Raw genomic sequence first — 18,478 nt, forward strand, 5'->3', positions numbered from 1 at the left:
GAATTCCAGTTATTTTTTCAAATAGCTTTTGCTCTTTAAGAGTTGTTCCAAGTAAGCAGCTGCCCCAATTAACCAATGCCCAATTAATTGGAATCCACTATATTTATATACTCATAAGCATGGAATTAAATGAACAGCAAACAGATGTTTTTTCACAACATGGGACAATTGTCAATGAAAGGTTCTAAAGAAATAAAGAGCAAAGGAAACTGCGTTCATATATAGTGATTACTCATATTTTAAAAGGCCAAAATAATCTCACTCTCTACAGAGAGGGAAGACAAAAAACTGGAGCAGTCTTCCAAACCAACTTAGCCTTCCAACAAGATCAAGGCTGACCTATCTAGTAAAAATTTATTTCTTTAATATCCAGAAATCTAGAAATCCCAGTTTCAGACATTAGCTATAATCATCATTATGTGCTGTGCCATGACATAGGTGATCATGGTCTCATGACTATGTTTTTCTACAGAAGTGGCTTGCCATTGCTTTCGTTTAGGCAGTGTCATTACAAGGTGGGCACCCCAGACATTATCAATACTCTTCAGAGATTGTCTGCCTGGCATCAGTGGTCACATAACCAGGAATTGTCATGTATATTAGCTGCTAATATGATCATCCATCACCCTCTCCCATGGCTTCAAGTGTCCTAGACCAGTGGGAGGGGTCAAATCACAAACAAGAGAAAATCTGCAGATGCTGGAAATCTGAGCAACACACACACAAAAACAACGCTGGAGGAACTCAGCAGACCAGGCAGCATCTACGGAAAAAAAGTACAGTCCGCATTTTGGGCCGAAACCCTTTGGCAGGACTGGAGAAAAAAAGCTGAGGAGTAGATTTGAAAGGTGGGGGGAGAGGAGAGAGAAACGCCAGGCGATAGGTGAAACTTGGAGGGGGAGGGATGAAGCAACAAGCTAGGAAGTTGATTGGTGAAAGAGACAGAAGGCCATAGAAGAAAGAAGGGGAGGGGGGGGGGAGAAAGGAGCACCAGAGGGAGGTGATGGGCAGGCAAGGAGATAACATGAGAGAGGGACAAGGGGATGGGAAATTCCGTTGGGAAAGCCTCCAACCTGATGGCATGAACATCAATTTCTCAAACTTCCAGTAATACCTCGAACCCCCTCCCCCCACCACCTTCACTATTTCCTATCCCCTTATCCCTCTCTCATGTTATCTTGTTGCCCAACCATCGCCTCCCACTGGTGCTCCCCTGCCCCTTCTATGGCCTTCTGTCTCTTTCACCAATCAACTTCCTAGCTCTTTGCTTCATCCCACCTCCTGCAGGTTTCACTTATCGCCTGACATTTCTCTCTCCCCTCCCCCCCCCCCCCCCCCCCACCTTTCAAGTCTGCTCCTCAGCTTTTTTCTCCAGTCCTGCTGAAGGGTTTCGGCCTGAAACATCAACTGTACTTTTTTCCATAGATGCTGCCTGGCCTACTGAGTTCCTCCAGCATTTTGTATGTGTTGCCCGGCAGGGGTGCTAAGCAGGAGCTACATCTTGCCTTAGGATGACCTGCAGGCTAGTGGAGGGAAGAATAACCTTTCACCTCCTTTGGTAGAGACATATCTCCAACTTGTCAACCAAATTCACAAGAATAAAGAACTCCAAAGATTCGCCACCCTGAGTGAAGAGATAGGCATTCTAAAATCATGTTCACCTAACACCATCTAATGAAAAAGGATCAACCTACCAATTTAATCAATGCTGAAGAGCCGTAAAGTGGATTCATTTAAAATAACGCTAACAAGGCTATTTGTCTCTTAACTACCCAGTATTGTGACTGCATGTTACACAAGGATAGCAGCAATACCAGAAAAATGAAATCACTTCTTTTTTAACATTTCAAAATGGCGTGAATTTACTGAAATGTCTGAGGGCATTTTTTTTCCTATTCCAGGTCCACATATAATAAATTTTGTTACAAATTAGATAAATGTTCAAGTATATAACACTAAGTTATATAACAATACTTTTGTCATAAATAGTTAGCAAAGTTTTTGATTGTAGAATTAGTGAAATGCATCGAGCATTTATAAACAAAGGAAACAGGGTTTAACAAATATTTCGGTGCAACGGACACTCTTCAATGGACAGCAGATAACATTAGAATGTGTGACATTCTTTTGCAAAGTGTACCTATCGTTTTTCTACCTGATAGTGTGGATTTACCGTGCTCTGCAGAGCATTTTGCACAGCCGTGGGGGAAAAAACTCGTACTTTTGTTCCACAAAGCCACCACCTTACAGGCCACTCGACTATCCTAAAGCCATTTCACCTACTCTCACCTACCAGCCTGACCCTTTAAAGTGGAAGTCCCGCCCATTAACTGTATGTTCATTTGCTAGCCTTTTTTAGTTGACAAGCCATTTTCACGAACTTGGAGTGCGATTGGACAACTGCGCCGTCTCTCACGCACACGTTGCATCCCACCAGGGGCTGGGCCCTTCCTCCCCTTGCCGTCTAAGTTGGTGTGATACACTAATGCAGTCCGCCGTGCAGGCGAACGGGTGGGGACAGAGAAAAACCTGCATGGTGACAAGCGAGCTACGGCTTCCACTCCAATCCCTCACCCCGGAGGCCACTAATTCACCTCCAATCCACTCACCGTGTAGTAAGAGAGTAGGCCCGCATTGTAGTCAAGCACGAACCAGCGGTACTGCCATCCTTTCATAACGTTGGTCCACTTGCTAAGCGGCCCTTCCATGATCGACGCCATCTTCAGGGAATGATAACAAACCGACCACTACGTCAGCGCCGCCTGCTCATTGGGAAAAGAACTGAGCCGAGGGGAGGAGACGCAGATTTTATCGTTGACAGAGAGCTTTTTTTTAAAGTGGCCAGGTTTACACGCTTACTATTTACGGTGACGCCAACTCCGTATTAATTTAGCTTATTCTCATGATTACTTGCTTCTTTACCTCTTAGTTGCTCAACCGGCTCATAAGACTGTCTGCAAGAGAGAATCAGATCATCAGCTGTAGAGCTAATGTGGTGGATAAAATCAATGAAGTAAAGCAGTTTACGGCACTCAATAACGGCCGTTTTGTTTTCTAACATAAAAACTAAAAATGCTTTCTCAGATCTTCAAACACATGAGCGTTAACTATCAGATCATCAACATAAAAGATTCTGCAGAGGCTGAAAATTCAGAGTAACACATAGAAAATGCTGGAGGAACTCAGCAGATCAGGCAGCATCTATGGAAAGGAATAGAGTCGACGCTGCGGGCCGAGACCCTTCCTCAGTACTAGATTTGTCTTTCTTTAAAACGAATGAAGGTTCAGAGGACTAAACTGACAAACGTTGCGCTTATGCATAAAAAGTTAAATATTAAGTTATATGTAACACTGAATGGTGTTAAAGTGTAATAAATGGAATCAAATAGTTGTTTCACAGGTGAATTTCAGAATGTATTTCATACATCGCCTGGCAAGCCCTACCAATAATTCCTCTTCATTAGGTGATTTGTTCAGGCAGAGACAGTTGAGGTATTACCACCATATACAAGATCCTTTACTAATCACACTCACCCCTGACTTGGAATTATATTGTCTTTCCATCATCCTGGCAAGTCCAGATTTTAAAACTCCTTACTCAATGACTCGTGTGAGTACTCCCACAAGCTATTAAGGTGGTTAACCAACACCTTCTTATGGCAAGTAGGAATGGGCAATTAAGAAAGTGAATTTGTACTGTACTTACATAGATAATATAAATAAGTCATATGTTTACTGAATGAATTGATGTCATGGATTCATATCAGAATCAGGTTTATTATCATCAACCTGTGTTGTGAAATTTGTTAACTTAACAGCAGCAATTCAATGCAATACATGATAATATAGAGAGAGAAAAAAAGTAAATCAACTGCAGTAAGTATATAAATGTATATTGAATTGATTAATAATAGTGCAAAACAAATATATATTTTTTAAAAGTGAGGTAATGTTCATGGGTTCAATGTCCATTTAAGAATCATATGGCAGAGGGGAAGAAGCTGTTCCTGAATCACTGAGTGTGTGCCTGTAGACAGTAACAATGAGAAGAGGGCATGCCCTGGGTGATGGGGATCCTTAATAATGGACGTCGCCTTTCTGAGGCACCACTCCTTGAAGATGTCTTGGATACTATGGTAGCTAGTACCCAAGATGGAGCTGACTAATTTTACAACTTTCTGTACCTTCTTTCGGTCCAGTGCAGTAGCCCCCGTCCCTCCTCCCCCGCCCATGATACAGCCTGTCAGAATGGTCTCCACAGTACATCTATAGAAGTTTTTGAGTGTTTTAGTTGTCAAATCAAATCTCCTCAAACTCCGAATGAAATAAAGTTGTTGCCTTCTTTACAGCTGCATCGATATGTTGGGACTAGGTTAGATCCTCAGAGATCTTAACACCCAGGAACTTTAAATTGCTCACTCTCTCTACTTCTGATCCCTCTATGTGAGGATTGAATTGAATTGACTTTACTTCTTACATCCTTCACATACACGAGGAGTAAAAATCTTTACATCTCCACCTGAACGTGCAATATGCAATTTATAGTAATTTTAATAAATAGTATGTACAGTAAGATATACAACAGAACAGTCAATATAGCTTTGAAATACAATTGTGTCAGGGTGAATGAATCAGTCTGATGGTCTGGTGGAATAAGCTGTCCCAAAGCCTGTTGGATTGGCTTTAATGCTGCGGTACCGTTTCCCGATGATAGCAGCTGGAACAGTTTGTGGTTGGGGTGACTTGGGTCCCCAATGATCCTTCAGGCCCTTTTTACACACCTGTCTCTGTAAATGTTCTAAATAGTGGGAAGTTCATATCTATAGATGTGCTGGGTTGTCTGCACCACTCTCTGCAGAGTTCTGCGATTGAGGGAAGTACGGTTCCCATACGAGGCAGTGATACAGCCAGGCAGGATGCTCTTAATTGTGCCCCTGTAGAAAGTCCTTAGGATTTGGGGACTCATGCCAAACTTCTTCAGCCATCTGGGGGAAAAGAGATGCTGTTGTGCTTTTTTCACCACACAGCTGGTATGTACATACCACGTGAGATCCTTGGTTATGTGTATACCGAGGAACTTGAAGCTGTTCACCCCTCAACCCAGATCCATTGATGTTAATAGGAGTGAGCCTGTCTCCATTTCTCCTGCAGTCCACAACCAGCTCCTTTGTTTTTGCAACAATGAGGGAAAGTTTGTTTTCTTGACATCACTGTGTCAGAGAGATGTCTTCTTCTCTGTAGGCTGTCTCATTATTATTTGAAGTAAGGCTAATCAATGTTGTAGCATCTGTAAATTTAATTAGCAGATTGGAGCTGTGGGTGGTGACACAGTATTGGGTATACAGAGCGTAAAGAAGGGGACTTAGGACACAGCCCTTGGGAGGTTCCCGTGTTGAGGGGCAGAGGTGAGGGAGCCCACTCTTACCACCTGCCGGCAATCTGACAGGAAGTCCAGGATCCAGCTGTACAAGGCAGGGTGAAGGCCAGGGTTCATGTTCTCTCATCTTACCCTTCCTGAAGTCCACAATCAGTTCTTTTGTATTCCTGACATTGTTGCTGAGGCACTACTCAGCTAGCTGGTATATCGCACTCTTGTACGTACTCTCATCTACATCTGAGATTCTACCAACAATGGTTGTATCATCAGCAAATGTATAAATGGTATTTGAGCTATACCTAGCCACACTGTCATGTGTATAGAGAGAGTAGAGCAGTGGAGGAAGCACACACCCCTGAGGTGCACCAGTGTTGATCGTCAGCGGGGAGGAGATATAATCACCAATCCACACAGATTGTGGTCTTCCAGTTAGGAAGTTGAGGATCCAATAGCAGAAAGAGGTACAGAGGCCCAGGTTCTGTAGCTTATCGATCAGGATCGTGGGAATGATGGTGTTAAACATTGAGCTATGGTCAACGAACAGCACCCTGACATTGGTGTTTGTTTTGTCCAGGTGACCTAAGCCCATGTGAAGAGCCATTGAAATTGCATCTGCCGTAGACCTATTGTGACAATAGGCAAATTGCAGTGTGTCCAGGTCCTTGCTAAGGCAGGAGTTCATTCTAGTCATGACCAACCTCACATGGTATAAGCATCACTCATTAGTGTGCCTTGTCTAAATCTATGTGCCTATAAGCAAGCTTATCATTGTTTCTGTACCTGACCGTGCTTGTGAGATGATATAAACTCAACTTGATATTGGAACCTGTCATAGTGTTACGAACTTACCTTTGATGCTACTGTCCTGCATATATTATTGTGAACGGAGCTTACCAGCACACCCAGATAATCCAAGCACCACCAAAATTATACTCGATTTTTTTGGCTGTAGAAGACAGGGGTCTCTGCATTGCCCTTTTTGCTCAAATACAATACAAGATAGCTAGCAGTATGGTGGCTTCACCTCGAGCTTCCAGATTCAGCGTATGCATAGCTTCTCAAGAATGTTGGGAGTTGGAAGTCAAGGTTAAGTTTTTGGTATTTCGTCAATCACGATGTTTCTCATACTGCCTATGGATGAAATCAGCAATCACGTAAAAATGAATCTTTGGACTTTGTTGATCTTGGAATCCAGGAGATCGTGGAGAAAATTCAAAAATCAGAGGTGCAACTGCACTTGGCAGTCCTGGTGCAAGATTCTTCAATTTTAGTTAATCTTACTTTCTTCCAATACCTCTAAAGGTGGCTTGGAATTATGTAGATAGATCAATTTCAGTATTTTCAGCATTATGTTGTACGACTGAACTTCCTAATGGAGCTGAATATGTATCACAATAATAAAATTCAGACTCAGAATAAGGTTTATATTACTAGCATACGTCATGAAATTTGTTGTTTTGCAGCAGCAGTACATTGCAATACAAATAAAAAGCTATAAATTACAATAAGAAATATATATATGGAATTAAATAAGTAGAGCAAAAAAAAAGAAAATAAGTGAGGTAGTGTATGTAAGTTTATTGTCCATTCAGAAATCTGATGGCAGAGGGGAAGAAGCTGTTCTTAAAATGTTGAATATGTGTCTTCAGGCCCCTGTACATCCTCCACGATAGTAGAAATGAGGAGGAGACGTGTCCTAGGCGATGGGAGTCCCTAATGACAGATACCGACTTTTGAAGATATCCTCGATGCTGGGGAGGGCCCACGATGGAGCTGGCCGAGTCTTCAACTTTAGAATATAGAAACATAGAACATAGCAAACCTACAGCACATTTCTGAGAGCTCAAGACCCAAAACAATAAGTTTGACTCTTAACTGACATCCTGGAAAACCATTTAATTCAGTTGGAGGAGGTGGTTGGCAATTAAAAAGCTATGATAAATTTTCATCGCCATGAATGATGTAAAAAACACAAGCAAATATCCTTATCCTAACAGTAGAACACCGGGCATTCTCATTAACCAAGAGTAAAATAGTCTTCATTTTTCAGCTATTTTTTAAATTGTAAATCTTGTTTTATCTTCAAGCTGGATTGCAGCTGAGGTGAGAAGTGTTTTGTTATTGAACATTACATACATCATCTTTCAAACACATTGTGCTGTTTCCAAATTTTTACTATCTGATGTTTGGCAAAGCAGATGGATAGAATCCAAAAATATGCCTGACAATGGTGAATTTATACTCAATGTTGGAATGTTTTATGGAGATTCTAAGATAGACAGAAGTAAATAATGGTTGTAGAATAAGTAAAAGTGATGGTACACTAACTTGTGTCCCTCTCCTCTCTACAGATTTCCTCCCTATCTTCACCATCCATGCTTTCCCCCCATAAAAGAGGAAGTGTGTTTAGAGAATTCCACATGTAATGATTCCTTAAAATGATTCACTGATCTCCTGCCTATATTGATTTTGCAACATTCAACCCCTGGCAAATACTACTATTCTTCTACCTGTGTATTCAATTTATCCTAAAAAAATTTTCATTTTATTTTTGTTACTTAATATTCCTTTATTTTGATCATGATAACATTTTGTTCCAGTTGTATTTTTTTCTACCACAATATTGAGCCAGTGGTGAGGAGGGCAAATGCAATGTTAGCATTCATTTCAAGAGGCCTAGAATACAAGAGCAGGGACGTGATGCTGAGACTTTATAAGGCACTGCTGAGGCCTCGCCTTGAGTAGTGTGAAGTGTTCTGGGCTCCTCATCTAAGAAAAGATGTGCTGGCGTTGGAGAGGGTTCAGAGGAAGTTCACAAGGATGATTCCAGGAATGAAAGGGTTATCATATGAGGAATGTTTGCTGGCTGTGGGTTTGTACTTGCTGGAATTTAGAAGGATGGTGGGGGAGGAAGGGGGAAGGGGGAGGGGGATCTGATCTTATCTGGAATAGGAACGGGAGGGGATCAGGAAAATAAATTGCAAATGGAGGGTTCTGGTATGTGGGTTGGTGAGAGGAGGTTGCAATGAATTTGAATCCAGATCTGGAAAATGGAAAAAGAAACATAATATTGGAGTGATTTGCAGTGATAGAGAGGAAGGATGGGATTTTTTTCGGGGGGGGGGGAGAAGGATAAAAGACTTCAAGGTATTGTTTAAATTTGACCTGGAACACTCTTCTTTCAATCTCATTAAATTAACTACAGAGTTAAAAATGGCTATAGGGGCTATAGGGAATATAGATTGTGCTTGTACTTTAAGAGGAAATAATGTTAGTCGTTTCTAAGGATAAGAAACAGTGGGAGAAGGCATTATGTTTGAAGACTTTACTTGGCAAAAAGATAGCATCTATGTTGCCTAATGAAAATGGAGGTATTGGGGGTGTTACAATGGGTGTTCTGGTGAAGATTTTGATGAGGTTATTGGGAGGCAAGGTTACGGAGGTAAAAAGATTGCAAGTTTTCAGAAATGGGGAAAGGATAGGTAGTTTATCTATATTGATATATTTTGATGAGGTGAAGCTCTCTGAAGTTAGTTTTGGGCATGTTAGTTATGACATTTGAGCTTATATTTCACCTCTACCTAGATGTTACAAATGTCAGAGATTTGGGCGTGTGGTGGCAGTATGTTGTGGGAAACTAAGATGTAGCAAGTGCAGTGGGGAACGTAAGTATGAAGATTGTGAAGGCATGAAGTTTAACTGTTGTAATTGTGGAGTAGAACATAATTCAGCTTATAGAGAATGTGAAGTTCTTAAGGAGGCAGCTGAAGTTCAACAGGTTAAAGTACAGTTAGGTGTCTTATGCAGAGGCCTTGCAAAAAGCTAAACTGAATGTTGATGAAGTATTACCAGTCAGAGAAGCATATGTTGGCATCAGTTCTCTTACTAAGTATACTTTACGAGTTGATAAAATGAAGTTTGTGATGTTTATAACATATATGGTGAATTGTATTGCTCAGGCATCTAGTTGTACCCAGAAAATTAAAATTATTGTGAAAGCTGCTGAAAAGTATATTTGTATAACTGTTGTTACCAAATTTAAGTTTTTCTTTGCAGGATTATATTGTAATTAGATGTGATAGGTTAGTTGGTTGAGGGGGTGGTGTTGCAAGTTTTATAAGGAAAGGGATAGGATATAGAGTTGTGGATGTGAATGAAATATATGAGGCACATAGTCAAAATACTGGATTCAACAGGTAGAGGTATTAAAGTGGTAAACTTTTACGACTCTTGTGCAAAGCTTTTGATTGATTTGTTGGAAAGTATATGTAGCTCTAGCTCACTAAGGTTTGTATGGTGTGGAGGTTTTAAGGCATAGAGTTCACTGGCATTGTTTGCAGATGATGGTAATGGTTTTATTGTAGAACTTTTTAGATATTAATAGTACCGATCAGACAACTCCAAGGAAGGATGATATGTTGTTGTATTGTTTAAACATATGGCTGACAACTCTCAAGATAATACAAAAATTCTTGAATCGTATTTAGAGTTTAGGCCATCTTCTCCCCACCCCATGGAAAATGCCTGTAGTAGTGCCTATTCTAAAACCTGGGAAACCCTTCTAGTTATAGACCAATATCATTAATGTCTCAGTTGTGTAAGCTTATGGTAATAGAGTGGTTATATTTAAGGGGAAAAGAGGTAATCAGAGTTTTATCAGAGGGGATTTCAGAAGGGTAGAATGACTTTGGATTCAGTTTCATGTTTGGAAGGTGATATCAGGAAAGCACAGATAAATGAAGAAGTTGTAATAGCAGTATTTCTGATATTGAAAAAGCATATGATATGTTATAGAAGGAAGGGCTTTAGATTAAATTATGGAAATTAAGAGTGAGAGGAAGGCTATGTAATATTTTTGAATTTTTTTATTTGTATTGTCTGTGCAGGTAAGGGTAGGTAAGGTAGATTTGGGCTTCTATGAGATAGATTGGGACCTCACAAGGCAGTATTTGTAGCCCTTTATTGTTTAATATTATGATTAATGATATTTTCTCTGAGTTAGGTACTGGCAAATCAGAAGCTCTGGGTTGGTGGGGCTAAGAGTTAGGGGATTATGGTAAGATTTGTGGATAATGGGCATAAGGGGAGACTCTTTTACAGAATACATAAAACTGTTGGATTGATGGGAGAATGGGGTAAAACAAGAAGGAAAGGAATTGTATTGACTCGATTTAGAATTGGGCATACTATGCTTAATTATTCCCTGTATTTTGTTGGAAAACATCACTCTGGGATGTGTAGGTTTTGTCATCATTATGAAACAGTAGAATACATCCTTTTACAATGTAAAGCATGTAAGGTTGAAAGAAACCAAATGCAGGCTGCACTACTATCTTTAGGGGTTGATAGTTTTCATTTAAAAACCTTACTAAAGTTATGGAAATGACTTTAATTTAATTCAATTCAATTCACAATAGTCTTTCACAATTTACAATCTGTAGGACTTTTAGGGGTAATTTAGTTTTCATCTGATAAAGAACTAGTCAGGGTTTTATTTCACAACTCTTCAGTCCAGTTAGTGGTGGACTGCTAACCACCATTAAAAGTCAGGGGATATTTCTGGTGACTCTAGAAAAGATTCTCAAAGTATCAGTATTCACATCTGAGATGGTTGCTATTATTTTAGTCTTGGAATTAGTTGAACTATGCCCTGATTAGCTACTTCTGTGATCTGATTTGTTCTTGGTCTTGACATCTATTAAAACAGCTACTTCAAACTGTAGGCCAGACATCCTTGAGATTGTACAACATCTGTTGTGGCAGTAGGGACTAGGCCCATGTATACATTTCCTGCCCATGTTAGGTTTTAATGGAAATGAAGTGGCAGATGTCCTTGCCAAGCAATCATTTAAAATTAAGGATATAAATGTAGTAGTGCCTTTGCATAAGAGGGAGATGAAAGCCATAATTAAAAAGTCTATTCAATCAGTGCGGCAACAAAGTTGGGATAAGAAAAAGGAAGGATGGCGTTTGTATAAAATTCAGAGGATGGTGGGAACTCAACTGGGAGATGGGTATAGAAGGAGGGAAGGTTGTACTTGATAATTTACGTATTGGACATGCCAGGTTGAATAATTCCTTGTTCAGAATTAATATGCAGGATACAAGCATTTGTAGCGTGTGCGCGTCAAGAAAGAGTGCAGCATATTGTTTGAATTAGTTCCAGTGAGGTGCAAATGGAACACCTAATCGCTAAATTGTGATCTTTGGGACAGTCACAGTTTAACATTAGAAGTTTGTTCGGATATCACTGCCATTGTAATGTATAGAATTGTGTATTTGACCTTCTTGAAAACTTTAGGACTTTTGTTATTGAGTTTTTTGGGGGCAGGAATTTAGTGGATATCGTATATACTTCCTATCCCTGCTACACAGTCCAACTCAGTAGGTGGCGGTGGTGTACCATGCATTGCTCTGCCAACTGGTATTAAACTACAAGAACAGAGAAGCTACAGTGAGTGGGCAGGATTAGAGTGGGAAGAGTTAGAGGCTTTAGCTCAGGCTTTGAGGAGTGGAGGTCAAGGTGATGTTTCTGTTCTCTTTTCTTTCTTTCTTATTGCACAAGTAGAAGAATGGGAATGGAATCAGGGCGGTGGTGTACCCCTGCATGATGTGGGAAGTCAGGGAGACCTCCAGTATCTCTGTTCACTACATCTTTGAGAAGTGCACCCAACTGCAGCTCTTTCTGGATCATGTTCGAGAATTGGGAGCTGAAGCTGGATGACCTACAAGTCATTCAGGAGACAGAGTGTTCGAGTGACAAGAGTTACAAGGAGGCAGCTTCTCCGAATTTACAGGTCGGTGAACTGGGTCAGAGGGAAAAGCAACAGCAGTCAGTGCAGGTTATTCCTCAATAACAAGTATACTTATTTTTGATACTTTTCAGGGTGATGACCTAGCAGAGGAAAGCTACAGCTGTCTGGTTGTATGGCTTAGAAGGGAAGAGGGGAAGAGGTGAGCAGTAGTGATAGGGAATTTAATGATTATGGTAAGCAACATACCATTCCAGAATGAGGGGTCAAGGACTTCTCTAATCGAGTCCATAGTATCCTTAAAGGACAAGGTAAGTAGGCAGAGGTTGTGGTCTAGGGTGGTATCAATTACATAGGCAGGAAGGGTGACGAGGTCCTACAGAGTGAGCTCAGAGAGTTTGGTACTAAGATAAAGGATATACTGTACCTTCTGCACTTGCTCTAGATATAATTTCAATGGCATTACCAATTTCCTTCATCTTCATCACCATTTGTCATTCAATCTCTCCTGGACTGTCATCTTGTTCTCTCTGCTCCTATCTCACCCTTGTAATTCTAAACTTGTATCATGTCTAACATTTCTCAGCTAGTCATTGAAAGGTCATCAACATGAAATGTTCTTGTTTATCTCTGTCCAAAATTTCCTGCCTCACTTGCTCTGTATTTACAGCATTTTGTCTTTTTATTTTGGATTTCTAGCACAAGTTTTTCTTTAGATAGAATGCTTTGACGAAATGTTTGGTTATCTGAATGTGGCTCCATGCAATATTTTAATGTGCTGCTATTCTGAAGCATTATGGAATGTTTTTCTCTGTTGAGGGAACTGTATTTTAAATGAAAATCAGACACATTCAGAATTGGAGCAGTTGTAGGCCAATCGATCCACCAAGACTACTTTTTAAAATTTTAATTAAATCACTGATATCTAATTTAGCCATTACTCCACATTCCTATTACCAGCAGTACACTTTAATACATTTTCCCATCACTTATGTATCTACCTCTACCTTTAAAAAAATACAAAGATTATGCTCACATTTTGAGGAATTCTTCCTCAAAGTGTTGACCATAGACTTTATATTTTGAGATGGAAAATTAAAATACCTCCTATCTTAAAGGAGCAACATTTTATAGAATATTGTGTTTATAGCTAGGGCACCAAAAATTTTTGCCTATCACTGTATTTGTTAACATGGAGCAGAGAGTGAGTTTGTAAATCTAGCAGGAACAAAGGATATTGGGAATGGTGAGGATGAAGAAATGTGGGAGGGGTGTGGGACAGGTGGTAGAGAAGGAGTGCCAGGTGGGGAATGGCATGGGTTCAGATACACCCAGACCCGAGACACCAGGCAAGGTCATTTGATCCCAAATAATTGCTTTATTGATCATTACAGAATATTTCTCTGGTGCATTCCACTTCCTCCCCTCTCCCTTCCCTTCTTCCAACCACAATTCCTCTCCCTGCCCCCTTCCCACTCAGTCCACAGTAAAGACCCATATCAGAATTGGGTTTATCATCACTCACATATGTCATAATTTTTGTTTGCAGGAGCAGTACAGTGCATGCATAACGTTACTAGAGCACTGTGCAAGTCTTGGGCACCCTAGCTAAATGTATGTGCCTGGACTATTACATATACTGTATACAACCAGTAGTTATTAGTTCCAGGTTCTCCCAGAAGACTAAGCATTCTCTCCATATCCACCTTAACAAGATCTCTTGGTATCTTGTATGTTTCAATCTTGTCCCTCTCCCTCTTTAACATGCCAGTCTGTCCACTTTTCCTCATAAGTTAACTTACCCATTCTAGATACCTGTACTATTTTAGTAAACATTCTCCCAATAGCTTCCAACATAATAATGCCATTTCTTAACACTCCTGAAGTAGTCACACCAGTTCTCAAGTAGCTAAATCATAACATCCCCACTTTTGAATTCATTTCCAGTAGCAATAAATGACAATGTTCTATTTGATGTCCTAATTACTAGTTAGACAATATGCTACCTTTTGTGAATCAAATAGTAGACACCAAAGTCCCTCTGTATCACAGATCTTTGAAGTCTCACACCATTTAGATAGTTTTTTTAAATGCTGATTGGTAAAATAGGAAACTTTATATTTTTGATTCTTTGCCTGTGTTCATTACCTAATTTTGCCAGGAATGAGGATGGATTTTCCTTTGGTGTTAATTAGAGCTGCTTCTGGGGTTTGTTGCTAAACTGAGCTCCTTCATTCATATAGTAGGCTAGTGTGTCTTGTCATTTTATGAATGCGTTTAGATTTGAATGCTTTTTTGGTGATATGAAGACCATGAAGAAAATTTAGAGTGATTGATGTAGCTAGATCAAACTTCTATAGTTATCACAATACTGGAAATTTCCCTCTTAGGACTTAAAATGCAACTTGAATGTACAGTAGCAAAACTTAAGACACTTAGGCAGGCACATGAACTAATATAGGGATATGGACCTCGTGCAAGCACATGGGATTAGTTTAGAATAGAATTAACATTGTGATCAATGTGGGCAGAAGAGCATTTTCTTGTTCTGTACTGTTCAATGCAACAGTGTTTAGAAGTGGGTATCATAATTAATGACAAAGCACAATGCATGCATACATTTAGATTATTTTATGCTTGTTACTAGGATTTTTTATATAAGGAGGGTTATCAGTCTCTTGAGGAAATTGTCAGAATGTGCATACTTGAGAACGCGAAAGAATACAAGTTTCAGATAGAGGCTGATCATTTAGTGAACCATAGTAGGCAGTCTGATTCCTGGTGATTGAGTTAATTAGTGGCAGATGCACACTAAGAAAAAAATTCCATTGCTTTTGGGAGCAATTAGTTTATTGCAGGGAGGTAGCTATTTAAGAAAGTCTTAGTAATTAAATAAAGGAAATTCTCAGGAGCATGAGTATATATTAATCATTTGCATTTTACCTTGCCTCCAACACAAAAAAAAAGCTACAAAATTTCCAGATGCCAAGAAACCAGATGATTGGAACACTGAGATGGATGGTGAATAGAGTACAAGGTGAAGATTTGAAATGTTAATTTAAAAAAAAACTGGTGAACATCTTTCCTCTTAGACTACAACTTCTTATCAAGCTACATTGTCATGTTGAGAACCACCAAAAGTTTTGAACATGGATCCTAAATGGGATGACGGGACGGGTGAGATGTTGAGATCTTCATCAGTGAGAGAGGCAGGAACATGCTCATTTAAAAGTGGTGTATGGAAACATCTTTTCCTCTGGCAGTGGGCCTTTGGAATTTGCTGCTCCAGAAGGTGGTGGAGACTAGATAATTGGAGATGTAGATAAAAGGCAGAAATAGTTCAAATTTTGGAAGGTACAGGGATTATGGACAACTGGATTGAAGAGGAGCTGAAGCAGCATAGATCATCCATGATCATGTTGATTGATGAGGCAGGCTTCAGGAGCCAAGTGCCCTACTCCTGCTCTTAATTCCTTGTTCTTGAGGATACATACTTAATGCACAAAAGAGATCCAAATGAGTTGTAATGAGAACACTTTCTACACATCTCCAGCAATTGAGATGTTGTACAGGGAAAATTATTTCAGGAGAATGCATTCCTAAAGAAAATATTTTGAATTAGGTACCAAAAGCAACTCTATGCTCTTGATTTTGAGGGAAACAATATCTTAAAAAGAGATTACATGAGATGCCAGAAGAACAGATAATTAGGCTTTGTAGCACAGAAATGGGTATTTTGACCCAACTTGCCCATGTCAACTAAGATGCCTATCTATACCAACCCTATTCACCTGCACTTGGCCACATCTCTCTAAGCTCTTCTTATCCATAATGTAGCAAGGCATTTTTATTCTTGTACTCAAGTACTCTTGCAATTTAAACTATTTAATACTTTCCCTCTTAAGTAAGTTTGGAAATAATAATATATGATCCCTTAACAAGTTGATGCCCTTTAGTGTCCCATAAATCATAGCCCACCAAGCCAAAAAGGTCTTGTTTATTGGTTCTCTTAGTTTTGTCTATATTAACTAATTCTCAGTCTACCCCAGTAAATTATCCCCAATTCCTCTTGCATGAGCCTTATTCATAACGTCACATGAGGGACCACTTCAAAAAATTTGGAGAATCAAGTACACCATAACCCATGGTTCCCACGAGATATATTCCTAAGAAATTCAGTATATCAGTCCATATTGACTCTGTGCCTTCACATTACTTCCCAAGAAACTTGTACAGAATCCTTTAAGATTGCAATCTCTTCATCACTCCCAATATCAGCTAGCAGATCAACATTTCCACATTTTCTTTGACCTTTCTGAAATAGCAGGGTCACATTTGCTACCTGCCAATCTGTGGGCACTCTTCTAAAATCTATAGAATGTGAAAAGAGCCTTGCCACCTCTATAACCCCTGCGGCCAAAAAGTTCCATTCAAAAGGTTCAAAGGAACATCTAAACAAGCCTGTTGCATTTTGGGAACAAGTCCTGTGGACTGATGAAGTTAAAATAGAACTTTTTGGCTACAATGAGCAAAGGTATATTTGGAGGAAAAAGGGTGCAGAATTTCATGAAAAGAACCCCTCTCCAACTGTTAAGCACGGGGGTGGATCGATCATGCTTTGGGCTTGTGTTGCAGCCAGTGGCACAGGGAACATTTACTGGTAGAGGGAAGAAGGAATTCAATTAAAAACCAGCAAATTCTGGAAGCAAACATCACACTGTCTGTAAAAAAGCCGAAGATGAAAAGAGGATAGCTTCTACAACAGGATAATGAATCTAAACATACCTCAAAATCCACAATGGACTACCTCAAGAGGTGCAAGCTGAAGGTTTTGCCATGGCCCTCACAGTCCCCCGACCTAAACATCATCAAAAATCTGTGGATCAACCTCAAAAGAGCAGTACATGCAAGACGGCCCAAGAATCTCACAGAACTAGAAGCCTTTTGCAAGGAAGAATGGGCAGAAATCCCCCGAACAAGAATTGAAAGACTCTTAGCTGGCTACAAAATGCATTTACAAGGTGTGATACTTGCCAAAGGGGGTGTTACTAAGTACTGACCATGCAGGGTGCCCAAACTTTTGCCTCGGGTCCTTTTTCTTTTTTGTTATTTTGAAACTGTAAAAGATGGAAATAAAAGTTTTCTTGCTTAAAATATTAAAGAAATGTATCATCTTTAACCTTATGCCTTTTGGAAATCAGTTCGTCTTTTACTCGCTTAGCTATTCACAGCAACAGAAATTTTGACCAGGGGTGCCCAAACTTTTGCATGCCACTGTAAGTGTAAGATGAGTAGAGCAGGGGGGCTAAGCACATAGCCTTGTGCTGCACCTGTGCTGATGGAGATTGTGGAGGAGATGTTGTTGCCAATCCAAACTGACCGAGATCAGCAAGTCAGGAATTCAAGGATCTAATTGCACAAGGAGATTTTGAGGCGAAGGTCTTGAAGCTTATTGATTAGTTTTGAGGGGATCATAGTATTGATAGGGGCATAATGGCTCCAGTGCAGAAAATTTAACTTTGACCATGGGCGGCAGTTTCTAAGGAGTTGGGAGAAGGATGAATGAAAATAGTTTGAGACATTACTAAAACATTCATGTATTCAGATAATTCTCTGAAACATATGTTTTGTATTTAATATTAACATCTGAAATATGTTAAGTTTAGGAAGCTGCCAAGAAGGGTTTAATAGTGATCAGAAGTCCAACATGTGCAGCAAGACAGTTGGGTTTTTTTTTTAAAAAGCAGTGCAGCACATATTCTTCACAAGGGAAGACAAGATCAACTTTAAAAAAAATAAAAATGCTGTAAATGGAAGCATTCAGTGTTCAAAGTGGGTACTGGGTGAGAATAATCATTTAAAAAAAGGCAGAAATGGCTGGGTATGTCGGAAAGATTGACAAGTTTGGTTATACAATGGGTAATTGGCTCATGTGCACTGAGCTATTGGAACAGTATTTCTGAAGCAAATGAAATGGCTAATGAGAAGCCAGTGCCAATTTTGCTAAGAGCATTGGATTTAAAGGCATACAGTTTGCTCCAAAGTTTGACTGTTCCTACCAAACCTGCAGAAACAAGTTTTCCTGACTTTGTTAAAGTGATGCAGGAACATTTAGAACCAAAGCCATTGTTGATTGCAGAACACTTTAGGTTTCATAAGTGGAATCAAAAAGAAAAGGTGTCTATTTCAGTGTACGTGACTGAATTGAAGAGAGTGTCTGAGCATTGTTAGTTCAGTAATGGGCTTGTTACACTAAGATGATTTAGTTTGTGAAATCTTAAAAGAAAGCATTCAAAAACTGCTAACAAAAGCATAACTTGCATTTTAAAATGGAGTCGAAATCACAGTA

The 18,478-nt window shown here is 39.7% G+C and overlaps 1 protein-coding gene across 2 annotated transcripts in view; it reads right to left on the reverse strand.

The window, feature by feature from the left end:
* Positions 1–2,762, reverse strand: part of osbpl9 (oxysterol binding protein-like 9) — a 201,180-nt gene extending 198,418 nt beyond the window's left edge. For both annotated transcript variants that reach the window (XM_072273759.1, XM_072273758.1), the window contains exon 1: positions 2,610–2,762. In XM_072273759.1, the coding sequence (XP_072129860.1) occupies positions 2,610–2,720 (111 nt within the window). In that variant the 5' untranslated portion in view covers positions 2,721–2,762. The remainder of the gene's footprint in view (positions 1–2,609) is intronic.
* Between the last annotated feature and the right edge of the window lie 15,716 nt (positions 2,763–18,478).

The sequence above is a fragment of the Mobula birostris genome, chromosome 12, assembly GCF_030028105.1.
Source record: "Mobula birostris isolate sMobBir1 chromosome 12, sMobBir1.hap1, whole genome shotgun sequence".
NCBI classification, from domain to species: domain Eukaryota; kingdom Metazoa; phylum Chordata; class Chondrichthyes; order Myliobatiformes; family Myliobatidae; genus Mobula; species Mobula birostris.